Here is a 14,657-nt window from a genome sequence, read left to right as displayed (position 1 = left end):
TATACTCTCCTGCCGGATTAAGTGTTGAGATTTGTCTTTTAGCCCTTTGCTAGACTCTGTCCACAGTGGTATCCCCACAACCCCCCCTCCCCTCCCCTCAGGGAGGTGTCCACACCAGCCACACCTGCCCAGCTGGCTTCCCATCCTGCTCGTTCCCTTGGACCCACATTCCCTCTAGCCACGTGGGCTTTCTCCTTGACCAAACCCCCCAGCCCCCCCAAAACCATCAAGACAGTTTATTACCAAACCCAGTATTTATTGAGAACAAAGGAAACCAGCTGGCATAGAGGCCCAATTTCAATTCATCAAACTTCAGCTGAGGATGGGGAACAGGGAGTGGCCAGCCCTGAAGTTACCCTCCCAGGGAGGAACCAGCTCTGGGAGAGAGGGGCTGTCAGACCTCCAGGGCCTGGCTGGGGAATCTGGCCAAGGAATGTGTGAAAGGGGCAGGGAGAGAAGACGGCAGCACCCCAAGATGTGGGCTGTGAGCAGCAAGTGGCAGAGGGGGCTGCTGGGCTGGTGGCCATCCAGGGGTGGGGTGCATGTGTGGTCCACTGTCAGGGATTGACGGAGGGCAGGGAGCCAAGCTCAGGCAGCAGCTCGGGGTGGGGGTCTAGGCGCGCCAGGCGGCTCTGTTCCAGGGCGATGGCCTCGGCTGAGTGCTTGCATTTCTCAGAGCCACACTGACAAGTGAAGTATTTGCTTTTGATGTCCCAGAAGCGGTCACCATAATCAAACCTGTCAGAGGAGCACAAGAGGCTACGGGATCCTGAGCCAGTGGCCCTGGCCTGCCCTAAAGCACCCACCCCCATCTTCTCCTGACAGGCTCCTAGCCCTTCTGTGTGCACAGAGCCGCCACACTGGCCCTGCCTGTGGACTTGTCAGACGTGCAGAATCTTGGGCTCCATCCCAAATCTACTGAATCAAAATCTGGGAGGCTCAGGACTCCATTTACACTGATATCTTGAGAGCCTTGGCTCTAATCCTTGCCTGGACACTAGGCACTCTCCAGCCTTTGGTGTCTGATCCCGGGCTCACTGCATGTCCCACACCCCAGCCACACACTGGAGACACCTCACCCCAGCTCCTCCCCAGTCCGGATGTCTCGGGAACTGAAGAAGGCAATGCGTGGAAAGCGCAGGTCTTGGTGCAGCATGAAGACCCGGACAGGGATGATGTTGGGGTCACACAGGTGGTTGATGAAGCGGCTGATGTTGCCATAGTAACGGGCATCGATGCAGTACACCTCTCCATCCTGAGGGGAGGGTGGCATCCTTCAAGTTGTCTACTATGATGCTTGCCTGGCCAACCCCCACCCCAACAAACCCCCCCCGTCTCTCCTCCCCACATTCCCATTTGCTGACTGACTCTAAGGCACAAAGGGGTCTCCTGCCCACCTTATTGTCTAAGTCGAAGAGATAAGAATCATCCTCTCTCACATCAGCCTCGGCATCAGAGATCAGCTCCCCGACATACCTGCGGGGCAGGAGGTGGTGGTTCTGAAGGTGAGTGGGGGTTACTGGGAGCCAGCTCCAGGCCCTGTCCCTCCTCACAACCCCACGGAATCCTCTTCCATGATCTCTCAACTGCCCTGGTCTGTGTCCATGGCTCCCACAGACCGACATGGCTGGGGCGGGTGGGCAGCCAGGGCAGAGTGGGCATGGAGGACAGTGGACATCAGACATCAGACATCATGGGATGGGGGAGGTGGGTAGCTCCCCCCTGAAGCGAAGAGCAGGAGGAAGAACAGGGGATACCAGTGTGGGAGAGGACACACAGGCCCTCCCCCTCTGCTGAATACCTAGAACAACAGGCAGGACCAGGACATGTGGGGAAAGCTGGGGGCTAGTGGGCTGGAGATGAGCTAGAGAAGCAGCCATGGGGGTGAAGGGAAAGGCCTGAGCTGTGCAGGAGGAAGAGACAGTGAGCAGGGAGACGGAGAGCCCCTATGGTTAAGGGGACCAGAATATGTAGGCAGCTGGTTTTTTTTGGGGGGGGGGGAATCCATGTGGGTTTAGCATCTGGGAGGTGTGTGCACTAGGGGTAACCTAGCACAGGGGTGTGAAGCGCCCAGCACGTGGGGGCGAAGCCAGGCTGTAGGACAGGACTGACGGCAGGGCTGCAGGAAGGGGTGGAGCTACAGGGGCCATGATGGACTCTTGGAAGGAGCTAGTGACAAGGACAGTCACATTTAGAAAGCAGAGGAAGAGAAGCTGGTGAAGAGGAAGGATGGACGGGTCCGAGGTGAGGAGAGCATCACGGGAGCCAGAGCAAGGCGGGGTGGCAGACGCCAGAGAGGACCAAGACACGGGGTGAGGGGAGGTCTGTTGAGAGGCAGCATCAGCAGGAGAGTGAGGGCCGAGGCCGATTCTGGCAGGGATGAGCAGTAAGCCAATGGTGGAGAACTCGAGGTCCAGGAGGAAGCAGCCATCTCCACAAAGTTGAGAGATGACCCAATAAAGAGGAAATGGGGGTGCCAGGGTGGCTTGTTAGGTGTCTGCCTTCGGCTCAGGTCATGATCCCAGGGTCCTGGGATTGAGTCCTACATCGGGCTCCCTGCTCAGCGGGGAGACTGCTTCTCCCCCTGTCCCCACCCCACTTGTTCTCTTTCTCAAATAAATAAAATCTTAAAAAAAAAAAGTAAGAGAAAATGGATGGTCCCTTAAATGGGAAATGGGGTCAAAGGAGGTCTAGAAGTCTGCCAGCCATGGGGGAGGAGCCGGACAGGGGGTGACAGAGGTTGGAAAAGAAAGTGGAGATGGACGAAAAGGTCGCATTACCCCCTCAATTTTGCAGACAAGAGAAATGAGGCTCAAAGAGGTTAAGAACTCGGCCATGGGGGTGCCTGGGTGGATCAGTGGGTTAAAGCCTCTGCCTTTGGCTCAGGTCATGATCCCAGGGTCCTGAGATCGAGCCCTGCATCTCTCTCTCTGCCTGCCTCTCTGCCTACTTGGGGTCTCTGTCTGTTAAATTAAAAAAAAAAAAAAAAAAAAAAAAAAAAAGAACTCGGCCATGGACACCCAGCGGCAGAGTGCAGCTCAAATCAGGTCCGTCTCCCAACTTGGAAAGGCAGGGGAGGGGTGATATGATGGTGGTGGCAGGAGGCTCTGCAGTCTGGGCAGGCTAGGGGCAGGTGCAGTCTGGCCAGGGAGGGGCAATGAAAAGGAGCAGGACCTGTCAAGGAGGAGAACGGAGGGAGACCTGGCAGGCAGCTGCAGCTCCACCCTGACCCCTACTCACTCGCAGATGAAGGTCCCCTGGGGGATGGTCTGCAGGGCGCGGACCCCCCAGCCCATCTTGGCTGTCCGGTAGAGCTGCAGTCGCACTCTGGGGGGTGGGAGAGAGGATGGCATCAGGTGGTGGGATGTGGGGTGTGGGGGGCTGAGGGTGGGCTGCAAGGGCGGGCCTCACTTGATGCCACTCTGTACCACCCGGTTCTTGCAGTTTCTCCAGCAGGAGCACGCTTGGTTACACTCGAAAATCAGTGGGGGCTCGATCTTATTAAATTCCTGGAGCAGCCGCCCGTCCTGGGGTCGAGGGAGGGAAGGACAAGTAGTTTCCATGTGGTGCCCACTACGGCTCCCGACCCCACAGACAGGGAGGACGGGCTCGGGGAGGCCACACGTGCCAAGCTCAGAGACTAGGACCTGCACCACACCCTTGGTTGGCACATAGCTGGGCATAGCCCCAGCTCCATCCTGGCAGCGCCCCCCCAAACCCCTGCCCTGCCCCTTTATTCACGAGGGAGGGACTGGTGGCAGGGAGCAGGTGGAGCGCACGCACCTTATCATACCAGCAGCGGATGCTGAGCTGCCCGCACAGGCAGTTGGAGCTGGAGCAGTCATCCACACAGGTGCAGTGCTGGGGCAGGAGGCAGGGGATGAGCTCGACCCTCAGAAGCAGCCTTGTCCCCTCAGCAGCCAGTGCTCCCTGACCCCCCACCACTATGCTTCCTCTGAGGTTGTTACTTCAGACAGTGGGTGCTGATGGTCCCAGGGTGAGGGGGAATCAAGGTGTTGCTGACAGGGGTGTCCCAGGGCTACTGTAAACCCATATACCTTCACATGTCCTAAAGAAAGCACCCTTTTCCCAGATGGATGCAGGCCCATACCGAGTTCCCTTTTAGCCTGGCTCCTTTGTTCATCCACGACTTTCCCGACTGGCCCTGGCTGCTCTGGATGTCCCTCTGGGGGGGGGGGGGGTGCAGGGCCCCCCACTCACTTGCAAATGGGTGATGTTCCGGTCGATGTTCATGGTGGATGTCTCGCAGTTCTCTGAGATGTACTTGTAATCTTCAGGGCAGGGCTCCCCGTCCACGCCATTGACACAGGGGATAGGCACGTTCTCATAGCCCCGAGCCACATCCCTGACAGAAGGGAGATGGGGCTGGGGGCGCTAGAGGAGTGGGTGCGGGGTCCACCAGGTGCAAGGACAGGCCTGAGAGGTTCCTGGGGCCATGGGAGGGAAGGGGGTGGTTCTGGGAGTTCGTCGGGGCAGGGGGAGGAAGACTGCCAAATAACTGTGGGACAACCAATGAAAACCGGACTTCAGATAACTGAGGAATAGTTTTCTACTACAGGTATGTCCCCACTAATGCACTGCACCCTCTTAACACTAAATGCGCACAGCTCTTCTGAAACCCTCATTTAGCTCTATTCTCATTTACGGTCTCTGGCATCCTGTTGGGGGCTGGCTCTGAGGATTCAGTGGAGCCTGTTCGGGGGGGTGGTGCCCAAGGGATGTTCTGAGGGTTCGGCAGAGCGTGGTGAGGGGGCAGAGGCTCACCGGCATATAATCTTCTCAGTGCGGATGGCCCGATTCCCCACTCCCAGCCGAAGCTTGCGGTTGAGCTGCAGGGCAAACCACACATCGGAGCGCTCCGGAGTCAGGTCCCACGCCGTGTCCCCCTCCTTGTTCCGCAGCTCCGGGTTCGCCCCGCGTGACAGGAACAACCTGGGAGGGGATGGGGAGCCTGTGGGGTCCGGGGCTGGGAGCCTGTGCTGGGGTGCTAGGGTGCGGGGCGGGTGGGGGCTCACAGCACACAGTCGTGGTAGCTCTCCCGTGCCGCGATGTGCAGGGGCGTGTCCCCGTGGTAGTTGACTGCGTGGAGGTCGCAGCGGGCATTGAGGAGGACCTCGGCGATGGCCGCACTGCCCGTGAAGGAAGCCCAGTGCAGGCAGATGTTTTCTTCCTATGCAGGTGGGAGGGGTGGGGGGTGGGCCCAAGCCGTGAGCCCCACAACCCAGCCTCCGGGGGGCCAGGGCAGCCCCCACCTCCCTTAACCCCTGCCAAACTCTCACGTTGTCCGTGAGCGTGACATCAGCGCCCCGGGTCAGCAGCATGCGGATCACTTCAATGTGCTTGTGCTCCGCGGCCCAGATGATGGGTGTCCACCCCCCACTGTCCTGTGGGCGGGGAGAGAGGAAGGAAGTTGAGAGGCCACTGTCCCCTGCCCAGGGTCCACCCAGCACTCAGCCCTGCTTACCAAAGCAGCGTGAGGTCTAGAGAACAGGCTCCAAGGCTAGGCTGAGAGCAGGACTCTCAGCCCCACCACTCACATGCTGCGGGACCCTGAGTAAGTCTCTTCATCTCTCTGGGTCTCAGTTTCCCGGTCTATAAAATGGGACTGATAGTGTCTATTGTCCAAAGTTGTAATTTTTCTTTCTTAAACACAGACATTTCCTAGGTCTTTCCACTCAAAGTCCTAGAATGTGATGACCCAACAGCACACAGGCTGCAGTCTCTAAAAAATATTTTCCATTTAAAGGAAGAAGAGTCTCTAAGGGGCGCCTGGATGGCTCAGTGGGTTAAAAACTCTGCTTCAGCTCAGGTCATGATCCTAGGGTCCTGGAATCGAGCCCCACATTGGGCTCTCTGCTCAGGGGGGAGCCTGTCCCCCCCCACCACGCCTGCCTCTCTGACTACTTGTGATCTCTGTCAAATAAATAAATAAAATTAAAAAAAAAAATAGGAGAAATGGCAGATTCAGCCTGGGGCAGGAAACGTGCTAAAAGGTAAAGATGCTCTCAGAAGTTGCTGGATCGTAGCAAAAGCCACAGGAGCCTCATTCAAGGGGCTCCTCCTGGACAAACGACGAACAAATCAAAGACTGAAGAATGAGGCCAAAACACACCCAAGATATGACAAACTAAGAGGTAATAAAGAATATCTGCATGTTTCTAGAGATTAAGGCATCAACTCTTCGTTCTGAAAACTGATAAAAAGAAGCAAGAAAGAGAAAAGTAAAGAAAAAATACAAACAAGGAGGGAGAAAGAGATAGAGACAGACTGGAACATGGCTGAGATTCAGGGAAAGGGCCGGAGTCAGTGGAGGCTGAAAGGAGGCTGGGGGCCTGAAGCCTGAAGCTGAGCCCAGGACCCCGAGGAAGGGGGCTGGCTGGTGGGGCAGCCAGGCCACTGACCTGGGCGTTGACATCCACCTGTCCCGTGCTGAGGAGCAGGCTGACCATCTCCAAGTTCCCAATTTTGGCTGCATGGTGCAGGCAGGTGGAGCCGTCCTCCTCCTGAGGGAGAGGCCGGCCAGTGAGTGCCTTGCCGGCTCCGCGGCCCACCCTCTGACCCAAGGCCCCAGGAGGTGGGGGGTGGGGGGGGGCTGGAGGGGTGGGACTAGCTCTGCACACCTTGCTGTAGACACAGCCGCCACGCTGCACCATGTAGCGGGCCGCCTCCAGGTGGTTGTTCACCACAGCCTCCATCAGCGGCGTCCGCTGCTGCTTGTCCACTGCATTGATGTTGGCTCCGGCCTGCAAGGAGGGGGCACGTGGGCTGGTGCTCCCGGAGGGCTGCGCAAGGGAAGGGGTGCAAGGACTGGGTCCCGGAGGCAGAGGGCCAGATGGGAGCTGACCTGCAGCAGCACGTGGCAGATCTCCACGGAGCCCTTCTGGGCAGCCGCGTGCAGGGGCGTGCGCTTGCTCTGCTGATCGCTCTGGAAGTTGGGGTCCAGGTTGTCCACTGCGGGGAGAGCCCGCCACACCGGAGGAGGGAGGGACAAGCGGTAAGGAGAGAGCCAGCGGGTGGGGCCTTGTCTCTAGTCAACCTCTTCTGGCTTCCACTGGGAAGGCTGGTGTGAGTGAACGCATGTACGCACTCAGCACTGTCCCCAGCACCCATGTGCTCGCTGTCACCACTGTCCCCACCATCACAGGTTATGTGTGTGTCTGTCTCCACTGCACGCTAAGTGATTCAGGGACGGACAGGGACCCTCAGCATCTGGTACGTAACTGTTGCTCCGGCGAGGTGCGCAGAACAAACACGAGAGCCGAATACTCACGCAGCATCAGGATCACCTTCTGTAGCTCCCCCTGCTTCACGGACAGGTACAACTGGCGGGGGTGGAAGCGGAGTTTCTTCCGCCTGCCACGGTGAGGGACAGGGGTAGGGTCCTCAGAAGGAGCATCACCCTCAGTACCTGTGACCCACCTTCCAGCCCCAGCCCTAGCCGCCCGGCCCGAGAACAGCCCTGTATTCACCTCTCAGACTCCTGGATGACCAGGGCCTTCTCCAGGGCCTCGCGGCCGGGCCCTGGGGGCAGCCCCACAGCTGACAGGCAGCCCCCATTGGGAAGGGTCAGGGAGGGCCCCGAGCTGTCGATGGTGTCAGCCAGAGGGTCGCAGGGTGGGCGCCGGGGCTCCCCATGCCCTCGCATCCGGGCACTGCAGGAGAAGGAGCTGATGTCTACAGGCCATGGCACTGGGCAGGGAACAGACAGTTGGGAAAGGGGAGGCCAGTACCTGGGCTGGGAAGTGTCTGCTCTCCCAGGGGCATCCTGAGCGAGGGGTGGGGGGGCAGGGGCTGCAGTGCCAGCTGGTGGGGTCACCCCATCCCCCCGGGGGATGGTCACCTCCTGGGCCTCAGAGGCATCCTCCCCACAGTGGGGACAGAAGACCATGCCATTCAGCTGGGACACACAGGCCTTGTGGAAGCGGTGGGCCACACGGAAGTCGGGGTGGCACTCTAGGAAGGTGCCCTGAGGAAACAAGGTGCTCAGACTCTGGGACAGCCCTCCCCTGTGGGGCACAGAGCCAGCCTGCCCCTTACCGCTGTACACCGCCGCACACACCGCCGCACACAGCCAGTGGCCACTCACCGCTGTACAGAAGTAGCCACAGCCTGGGCAGCAGTGGTGCTTGACCATGCGGGCACGGTGGGTCTCACAGAGCACCATCAGTGCCACGCGGCTGGATGGCCTCATGGTCTCCCGCTTGAGGATGGCGGCATTGCAGCCTGACAGCTGTGGCGGTGTGAACAGGCAGGGAGAGGATGAGGCTGGGGCCTGGGGCTGGGTCACCACCACCGCCACATCCCCTGGCAGCTCCCAGGCCCACCTCTCCATCCACACTCTCTGTGGCCATGCACTTGTGCCCAGCTCGCTCACTGATACGGTCAATCTTGGGAGCCTCCATGCGGCAGCTGCACAGCGGTAATTCCTCAAAGCCCCGCTCGGTCTCCAGTGAGGACGTGTCATTGGATACCCCTTGGACAGAGGGAAAAGGGAGCTGAGGGAGGCCAATCCCATCACCCACAGGGACCCCTGCTGGGGCCTCTCACCCCCGCCCTGCTTTTCCCTCCATGCTCTAGAACTCCCAAAGCCTGGCCATGGACAGACACCTGGGCTCCAGTGGGTCTCCCTCCTCCCCATTCCCTCCAGCCCAGAGGGTGCCTGCCCCCTAGTGGCTCGCCATCCCGGCAATTGGCAATTACCCGCGTGGTTGGGGGAGAGGGTCCCCTCGCTGGGCAGCTCCAGGGACCCCAGAGGGACCTCCATGTACTCACTGGGGCCTGAGGAGCCCACACCATTCACTCCTGACATAGAGACAGAGAGAGTGAGAGTGCGAGCTCACAGGTGCCTGGACGCGTGGGTACATGCGGGCATGCGTGCGTGAGCACATGCGTGAGCGTGTGTTCGTGCACACTCTCTGGGGGCCGGGAGGGGGCTGGAGGAGGGGACCCAAAAGCAGAGGAGCCTCCTCACCTCGTGGCTCCTTGGCCCGGGGAGGCTCGCGCTTTCGCCGTTTCCTGGACGGCTTCACCCATGGGCTGTCCTTTCGCCACTTCTTCTTGGCTTTGCGGCGGCCGCTGGAGCCACTCTGGGATGGCATAAGAATTAGAGAGCCTGGCCCCCAGCCCATGACCTCTCCCCCATGAGGACTCAGATCTCGGGCCCCACAGCCCCCCACTCCTTGGGATGCTAGCCTCCCACCCTTACCCTGTCGGACTGATTGCCTGACTCCTCGTCTTCCTCTTCTTCTTCCTCTTCCTCCTCCTCCTCTTCTTCTTCCTCTTCCTCCTCCTCCTCCTCTTCTTCTTCTTCCTCACTCAGTTGTTCAGCCAGAGCTTCAACCTCAGACTGGGAGGAAGGCAAGGCAGGTCTGAGGAAACAGCAACCTCTAGGCCACAGACCCCTTTTGGGGGAAACTTGGGAGAGAGGCAGGGCAGGAGAGAGCCAAACCCCAAGACTCAGACAATGAAGCAGAAAACAAAGAGGCTACTACTATTAGCCCAGATGGCTCCCTGGCGGAGGTGAGCATGGACAGGGAAGGCAAGAGTGCTGAATGTCAGCTGAGAAAAACTCACAATGTGTGTGAATCTTGGCAACAAATTAAGGGAAAAAATTACCAGAAAACAAGCACATAGTTTAAGACTCTATGAAGTCTTCACACGTAGGCAAGACTACTACCCGTGGCTGCTCAAAACACTAGATGAGAGGCTCAGGAGGAACTTTACAATGAGGATGAGGATGATATTCCATAAATCCACCAGCCAATCTTAAATATGACTAATAAAAGACGAGATGTCCTGTAACTCCTGATGTGATGCAACAGGAAAACATGCACACCAGATATCAGATCTTCTTGCCACTTAAAACAAAAAAAAACAAAACAAACAAACCACCCAAAGCCGATCGTGCTTCTAGATCTGCTTTATAAGAAATACTGGGCAGATGGGACACCTGGGTGGCTCAGCTGGTTAGGCAGCTGCCTTCGGTCCAGGTCATGATCCCAGCGTCCTGGGATTGAGTCCCATATCAGGTTCCTTGCTCAGCTGGGAGCCTGCTTCTTCCTCTGCCTCTGCTGCCACTCTGCCTGCCTGTGCGCTCTCTCTCTCTCTCTGGCATATAAATAAAATAAATAAAATCTTAAAAAAAAAAAAAAAAAAAGAAAGAAATACTGGGCAGAGAGGAACATGTCAGTCCCTGCCCAATCAGTGAATGCCTAAATGCGAGAAATTCTGTATTACAAGTGACCTGGTCCTATCAACAAGTAAACGACAAGAAAAGCTTCTTTTTCAAAGCCAGGGGCACCCACGCATCAAGACAGACCTAAGGCAAATGTCGATCAAACTAGTGGATGAAGCGCATTTGAATCTGGACAGACAAAACCCTGTTTATGAAACTACGGAAGCGATGTGAACCCTGGTAGCAGGATGATGGTTTTAAGGAGTCACTGGGACATTTTCGAGGTTGTGAATACAGTGAAGCTGTGATCTTAAAACTCAGAAAGAGGCCTCACGTTTAGAGATACACATGGAAACATTTCCAGATAAAATGATGTGATGGCTACTTTACAACAGTCTGGGAGGTGGGCGGGCTGTGGGAGGAAGAGCTGAGTCAAGAGCCGCTGTGTGCTGACAACTTCTGGGGTGGGCTGAGGCTTTGTGAGAGCTCAGCCCTTATTCTTTTATGCATATCTGAAATTTCCTGATGTCACATTAAATAGAAAGCACATCAGGCAGAACAGCATTATACTGCATAAGCAAACACGTGTGAGACAAAACCAAGAGCAAAATAACGAATAAGCAAACAAACAACAAAATGGGATGGTAAACCCGAAGTCCAGGATGGAGGTTACCACCCTGGGGAGCGGCAGGGGATGGGCTGGGATGGAGCACACACCGGGAGCAAGTTAGAGGAAGGCCAGCTCCTTCTCACCTTGCTGTCGGAGTCCACACGCTCATCCACAGAGTAGGAGTCATAGTAGAGGCTGAAGTCGTCCCCCACCACTGTCTCCCACTCCTCCAGGGACCCTGGGCCCCCTTTCTCCATGGTCACTTCTCCCGAACCCCGCGTAGAACCCAACTCCTCTGACTAGGAAAGATCAGAAAAACGGAAGCTGCTGGTACCTGGTACCCGACCCCCATTTCCCCTGGGTACAAGATACAGCCCCTGCCCCGGTGGAGAGGCCTTGTTTTCTGCCTTTCCAGGCTCACCAGGCCACCTCCTGCGTTCAGCTTCCTTCTTTTCGCCACTTCTGGAAGAAAAGAGAGAGGGGGAGAAAGGAGTTAAGACCTGGCCTTAAACCCTCCGGACAGGTCTTATCCAGGGGCCAGTGGGTGGGGGTGGGGTGGGACTGACCTGAGGTCATCTTCCCCAGTGAGTGTACATCATCACTCATGCGGAAATGCTGCACTTCAGGGGGCCGCTTCTCAGGGACCGGGGGCTGGGGACCAAGAGAAAACATACTTAGTAGTTCTACTTAACTACTAAGGTATTAACTACCTTAGTAATTCTACACACTTAGTAGTTCTGGATTAGCTTGGAGCCCTGGATGAGGCTGGGGTGGGCGAGACACATCCTCAAAATTGCCGTCTGAAGCTCCAATAAACCAGAATGTGGCAATCACAACTCTGGTCTCCCCAGAGGCAGTGTGTCAAGCATATCCTCACCTAACACTTACCTCTTCAAGCACGCAGAAAAAGGCCCTATTTGCCCATTTTACAGAAGAGAAAACAAAGGTTCACCTTTGCCCAAAACTGCCTAAACCATACCCAGAACAAAATGATACCGGAGCCCCAGAAACATTGTCATAAAGCTTCTGAAATTCTGGGGCTTTTGTCCTTTCCCTCACCTCCTTCCCTTTAGGGATTCACAGTAAAAAAAAAAAAAAAAAAAAAAAATCAAAACCCTTAGAAACCCTCTGAAAAAGGAAGCAGGGGCAGTTTCAAAGGGAGGAGAAAGCTCCCTTGGGGCCCACTTTGAGGTAAAAAGAGAGTTTGAAGTTCCTTAGACAGTCATTATCATAAGAATAATTACGAGGTTAACTATATCATTAACTCTCTAACCTTTGTTTTTTTCTATTCTCCTCTCCCCAAGAACTGTAAACTCCAGGAAGACAGGAACTTGTCTGTTCAGATTAAGCCCAGCCCAGAATTTGACACACAGTGGCCCCCAAGTAAGTATGTGGAACCAAGAATGGATGAAGAAAGGTCTCTAGCTAAACCGTTCTAAAAAAAAAAAAAAAAAAAAAAAAAAAGACCACAGGGGTTCATAGCGGATTATTTTAGTCTCCCCACCCCCGCGCCTCTCCCGGACAAATCTCACCTGCCCATTTCCTGGTTTGGACATGGTTTTTCTGGCTCGGTGGACCTTGGGCTGTCCCTCTGGGCTGGGTGTGGCCACAGGGGGCTCGGTCCCTGCTGTGGCTGCCCCCTGGGCCCCCGGCATACTCAGCAGCCGCATAGCCAAACTCTGGACTGATGGGGGTGATTTTCCAGTCCCTGTCATTGACATCTTGGCCCGGCTGGGACAGGCACCCCCCTTGCTGGGGGAAGAGGGGAATGACTTTGTGGCATGGCCTGGAAGACAGAGAGGCAGGCAGGCAGAGGCAAGATAAGAGTGAAAGTGTTCAGAGAATACCCCACCTCAGCCCTCCAGGCTCCCCAGCCTCTCACCCAGCAGGATGCGACCCCCATGGAGGTCCCCATCTCCCTCCAGATTCTCAGGTTCATCCCCAATGAGTGGTGCGGCTCCTACAGGGGTGTCAGCCCCCTCATCGCCAACGGTGACAGTGACAGAGGCTGGGGATGAGGGCCCAGCAGGCTCCAGGGAGTCGGGGCTGGCCTTGGGCAGGGTCTCCTCACTACGAGGGGTGTCCCCCAAAGAGCCATGGACTGTAAGGGAAAATAAAAAGTTCAGGGTTAAGATCTCAGGGAATCCGGTGATGGGGGAGGTGAAGGTCCAACTGGGCCCATTTCTGCTGCACTCACCTCTCTCAGTGGCTCCTCTAGGCTCCTTCTCCAGCACCAGCGCCCCCATCTCAGCAGGGGCCTCCCCCTGGCAGGGGACACAAGGTATAGGGGGGCTGGTCAGTCCAGCAGGAAGTTGGGGAGCCCAGGACGCCTGGGCTCTGGGAAGAGAGAGTAGGCTCCGGGGCCTACCTCTTCCTCTATGAGGGCCCCCCCTTCCGCGGCCTCGGCTGCCCGGGGGGGCCGCACGACCCCTCCCCCGGGCCCGCATTAGCCCCCTCCCTCTCGGTAGACCCCGCATCTCAGGGGCCGAGAAAAGAGGAGGGGGAGGGGGCGGGGCCTCCGCGCCCCGGCCCCGCCCCCTCCTCCCGGCTGCACGCGCCGCTCCCCCTTTGTCCCCCAGGCCGCGGGGACCCCGGGCACCAACCCCTCCAGCGCCCGCTGCCCCCCAGCCCGGTGGACGGCCCCTCGTGCCCCTGGCGCGTGCTCCTGGGGCCCCGGCGCCAGCCGCCCACTCGGGGGCAGCCGGCGGCTGCACGCGTGCCTCCGTGCCCACTCCCCCCACCTCCCACCCCCTGGTCCCCTCATCCGCCCCCGGTGCTGGCCCTCCGGATTGCTGCAGGTCCCGTCCGGGCCCCCCGGCCCCGTTGCACCCCCGGAGCATTGCACGGGCGCGCGCTTCCCCCGGGCGCGCGCGCGGGCATGCACCCGCCTCTCCCCCTCCCCTTCCGCACCTCGGCGGCCGCCGCCGCTGCAGCTCCCGCCGCCGCCGCCATCGCCGCTTGCGCGGGGGGCCGAGCCGGCGCGCGGCCGCCCCGGGTCACGTGGGCGGGGGAGGGAGGGCTAGGAGGAGCCTTAAAGGAGCCACTACGCGCTTTCTGGCCATTTTCCCCTCGAGAGCCGCTTCGGGAATGGCAGTGGCTGTTCTAAACTGGGGGCTGCAGGGGAGAATTCCTGCTAATCCCGGCGTCAGCTCAGCGGGGAGTCGAAGGTGAGGCACGCCTGGGTTCAGGTGTGGCTTCTCCGTCCCCCGCCAGTTTGTAGGTAACGAAGGGAGTGTCGTCTGACCCTCACTGCTCTCGGCAGCGGCTGTCTTTCCAATCTGGCCCACGTTATGTTTCTCCCGCCTCTGGGAGCTTTCTGGTTTCTGGGTCGCCAGATGTTTCAGGCTCAGTTTTGGCCTGGCTTCACTAACGAGTAGGAAGGGGCCAGTGGGAACGCGCGGAGAACACCTTTACTCCCGACTGTTTCTACCTTGGTGCTTCATGTCTTCTGGATCGGCGTCCTCTTTTGAAAACCTGGGGCTAAAGTATTTTCTGTTTATGCAGAACCTGTTACGTAACCACAGGCACTAGGGATCCAAGTAAGCCCCCAGAGGCCCTAGAGTTATTACTGCCTAGTGACACTACTAACCTTTTTTTCTTTCTTTCTTTTTTCTTTTTTTGTGCCAAACACCTCACAAGCATAGTCAGGAACTAAGTGGGGTATAAGCCCAGTTAACAGTGTAAGTATGAATAATATTACACAAAGATATACAACCTTGATAGCATTACTTAGGATACCATCCCTTTACGGATTACATTCTGGTCAAAGTTTGGAGAAACCCTGTATGATTTCATACGCAGTATTTGATAGAAGCCCTTAGTTGGGGTATGGGGCACCTGAGGCCACTTCAA

At 57.4% G+C, this 14,657-nt stretch overlaps 1 protein-coding gene across 7 annotated transcripts; it reads right to left on the bottom strand.

The window, feature by feature from the left end:
• Positions 1-235: 235 nt before the first annotated feature.
• On the bottom strand, positions 236-13,805 carry EHMT2 (euchromatic histone lysine methyltransferase 2). 7 transcript variants are annotated; one of them, XM_032340797.1, is made up of 28 exons: positions 13,716-13,805; positions 13,003-13,069; positions 12,688-12,906; positions 12,338-12,591; positions 11,372-11,456; positions 11,227-11,267; positions 10,949-11,104; positions 9,227-9,367; positions 8,993-9,107; positions 8,722-8,823; positions 8,346-8,494; positions 8,108-8,251; positions 7,752-7,987; positions 7,491-7,673; positions 7,292-7,374; positions 6,866-6,972; positions 6,642-6,764; positions 6,423-6,524; positions 5,301-5,405; positions 5,037-5,191; positions 4,786-4,953; positions 4,222-4,366; positions 3,784-3,861; positions 3,412-3,527; positions 3,241-3,327; positions 1,398-1,476; positions 1,080-1,255; positions 236-738 (listed from the first exon to the last, which is right to left on the bottom strand). In XM_032340797.1, the coding sequence occupies exons 1-28, from the start codon at positions 13,755-13,757 to the stop codon at positions 558-560; spliced, it is 3,639 nt and encodes a 1,212-aa protein (XP_032196688.1). In that variant the 5' UTR covers positions 13,758-13,805; the 3' UTR covers positions 236-557. The 7 variants fall into 7 exon arrangements, 5 of the variants coding, with proteins under 5 accessions (XP_032196688.1, XP_032196689.1, XP_032196686.1 ...); XM_032340798.1 differs by lacking the exon at positions 8,722-8,823; XM_032340795.1 differs by lacking the exon at positions 13,716-13,805 and having other exon boundaries at positions 13,003-13,312.
• Between the last annotated feature and the right edge of the window lie 852 nt (positions 13,806-14,657).

The sequence above is a fragment of the Mustela erminea genome, chromosome 4 (genome assembly GCF_009829155.1).
Source record: "Mustela erminea isolate mMusErm1 chromosome 4, mMusErm1.Pri, whole genome shotgun sequence".
NCBI classification, from domain to species: Eukaryota; Metazoa; Chordata; class Mammalia; order Carnivora; family Mustelidae; genus Mustela; species Mustela erminea.
The sequence above is the reverse complement of the archived record's forward strand: the minus strand, read 5'-3'. Positions and strand labels throughout refer to the sequence as shown.

Bases quoted from the DNA above. Each gene is read 5' to 3' on its own strand.
- EHMT2 (XM_032340795.1), bottom strand. From the start codon at position 13,282: ATGCGGGGTCTACCGAGAGGGAGGGGGCTAATGCGGGCCCGGGGGAGG. The intron at 9,368-10,948 runs GTGAGAAGGAGC...CCTTCCTCCCAG, and splicing joins GTGTGGACTCCGACAGCAAG to TCTGAGGTTGAAGCTCTGGC. The intron at 6,525-6,641 runs GTGTGCAGAGCT...CCTCTCCCTCAG, and splicing joins GCGGCTGTGTCTACAGCAAG to GAGGAGGACGGCTCCACCTG.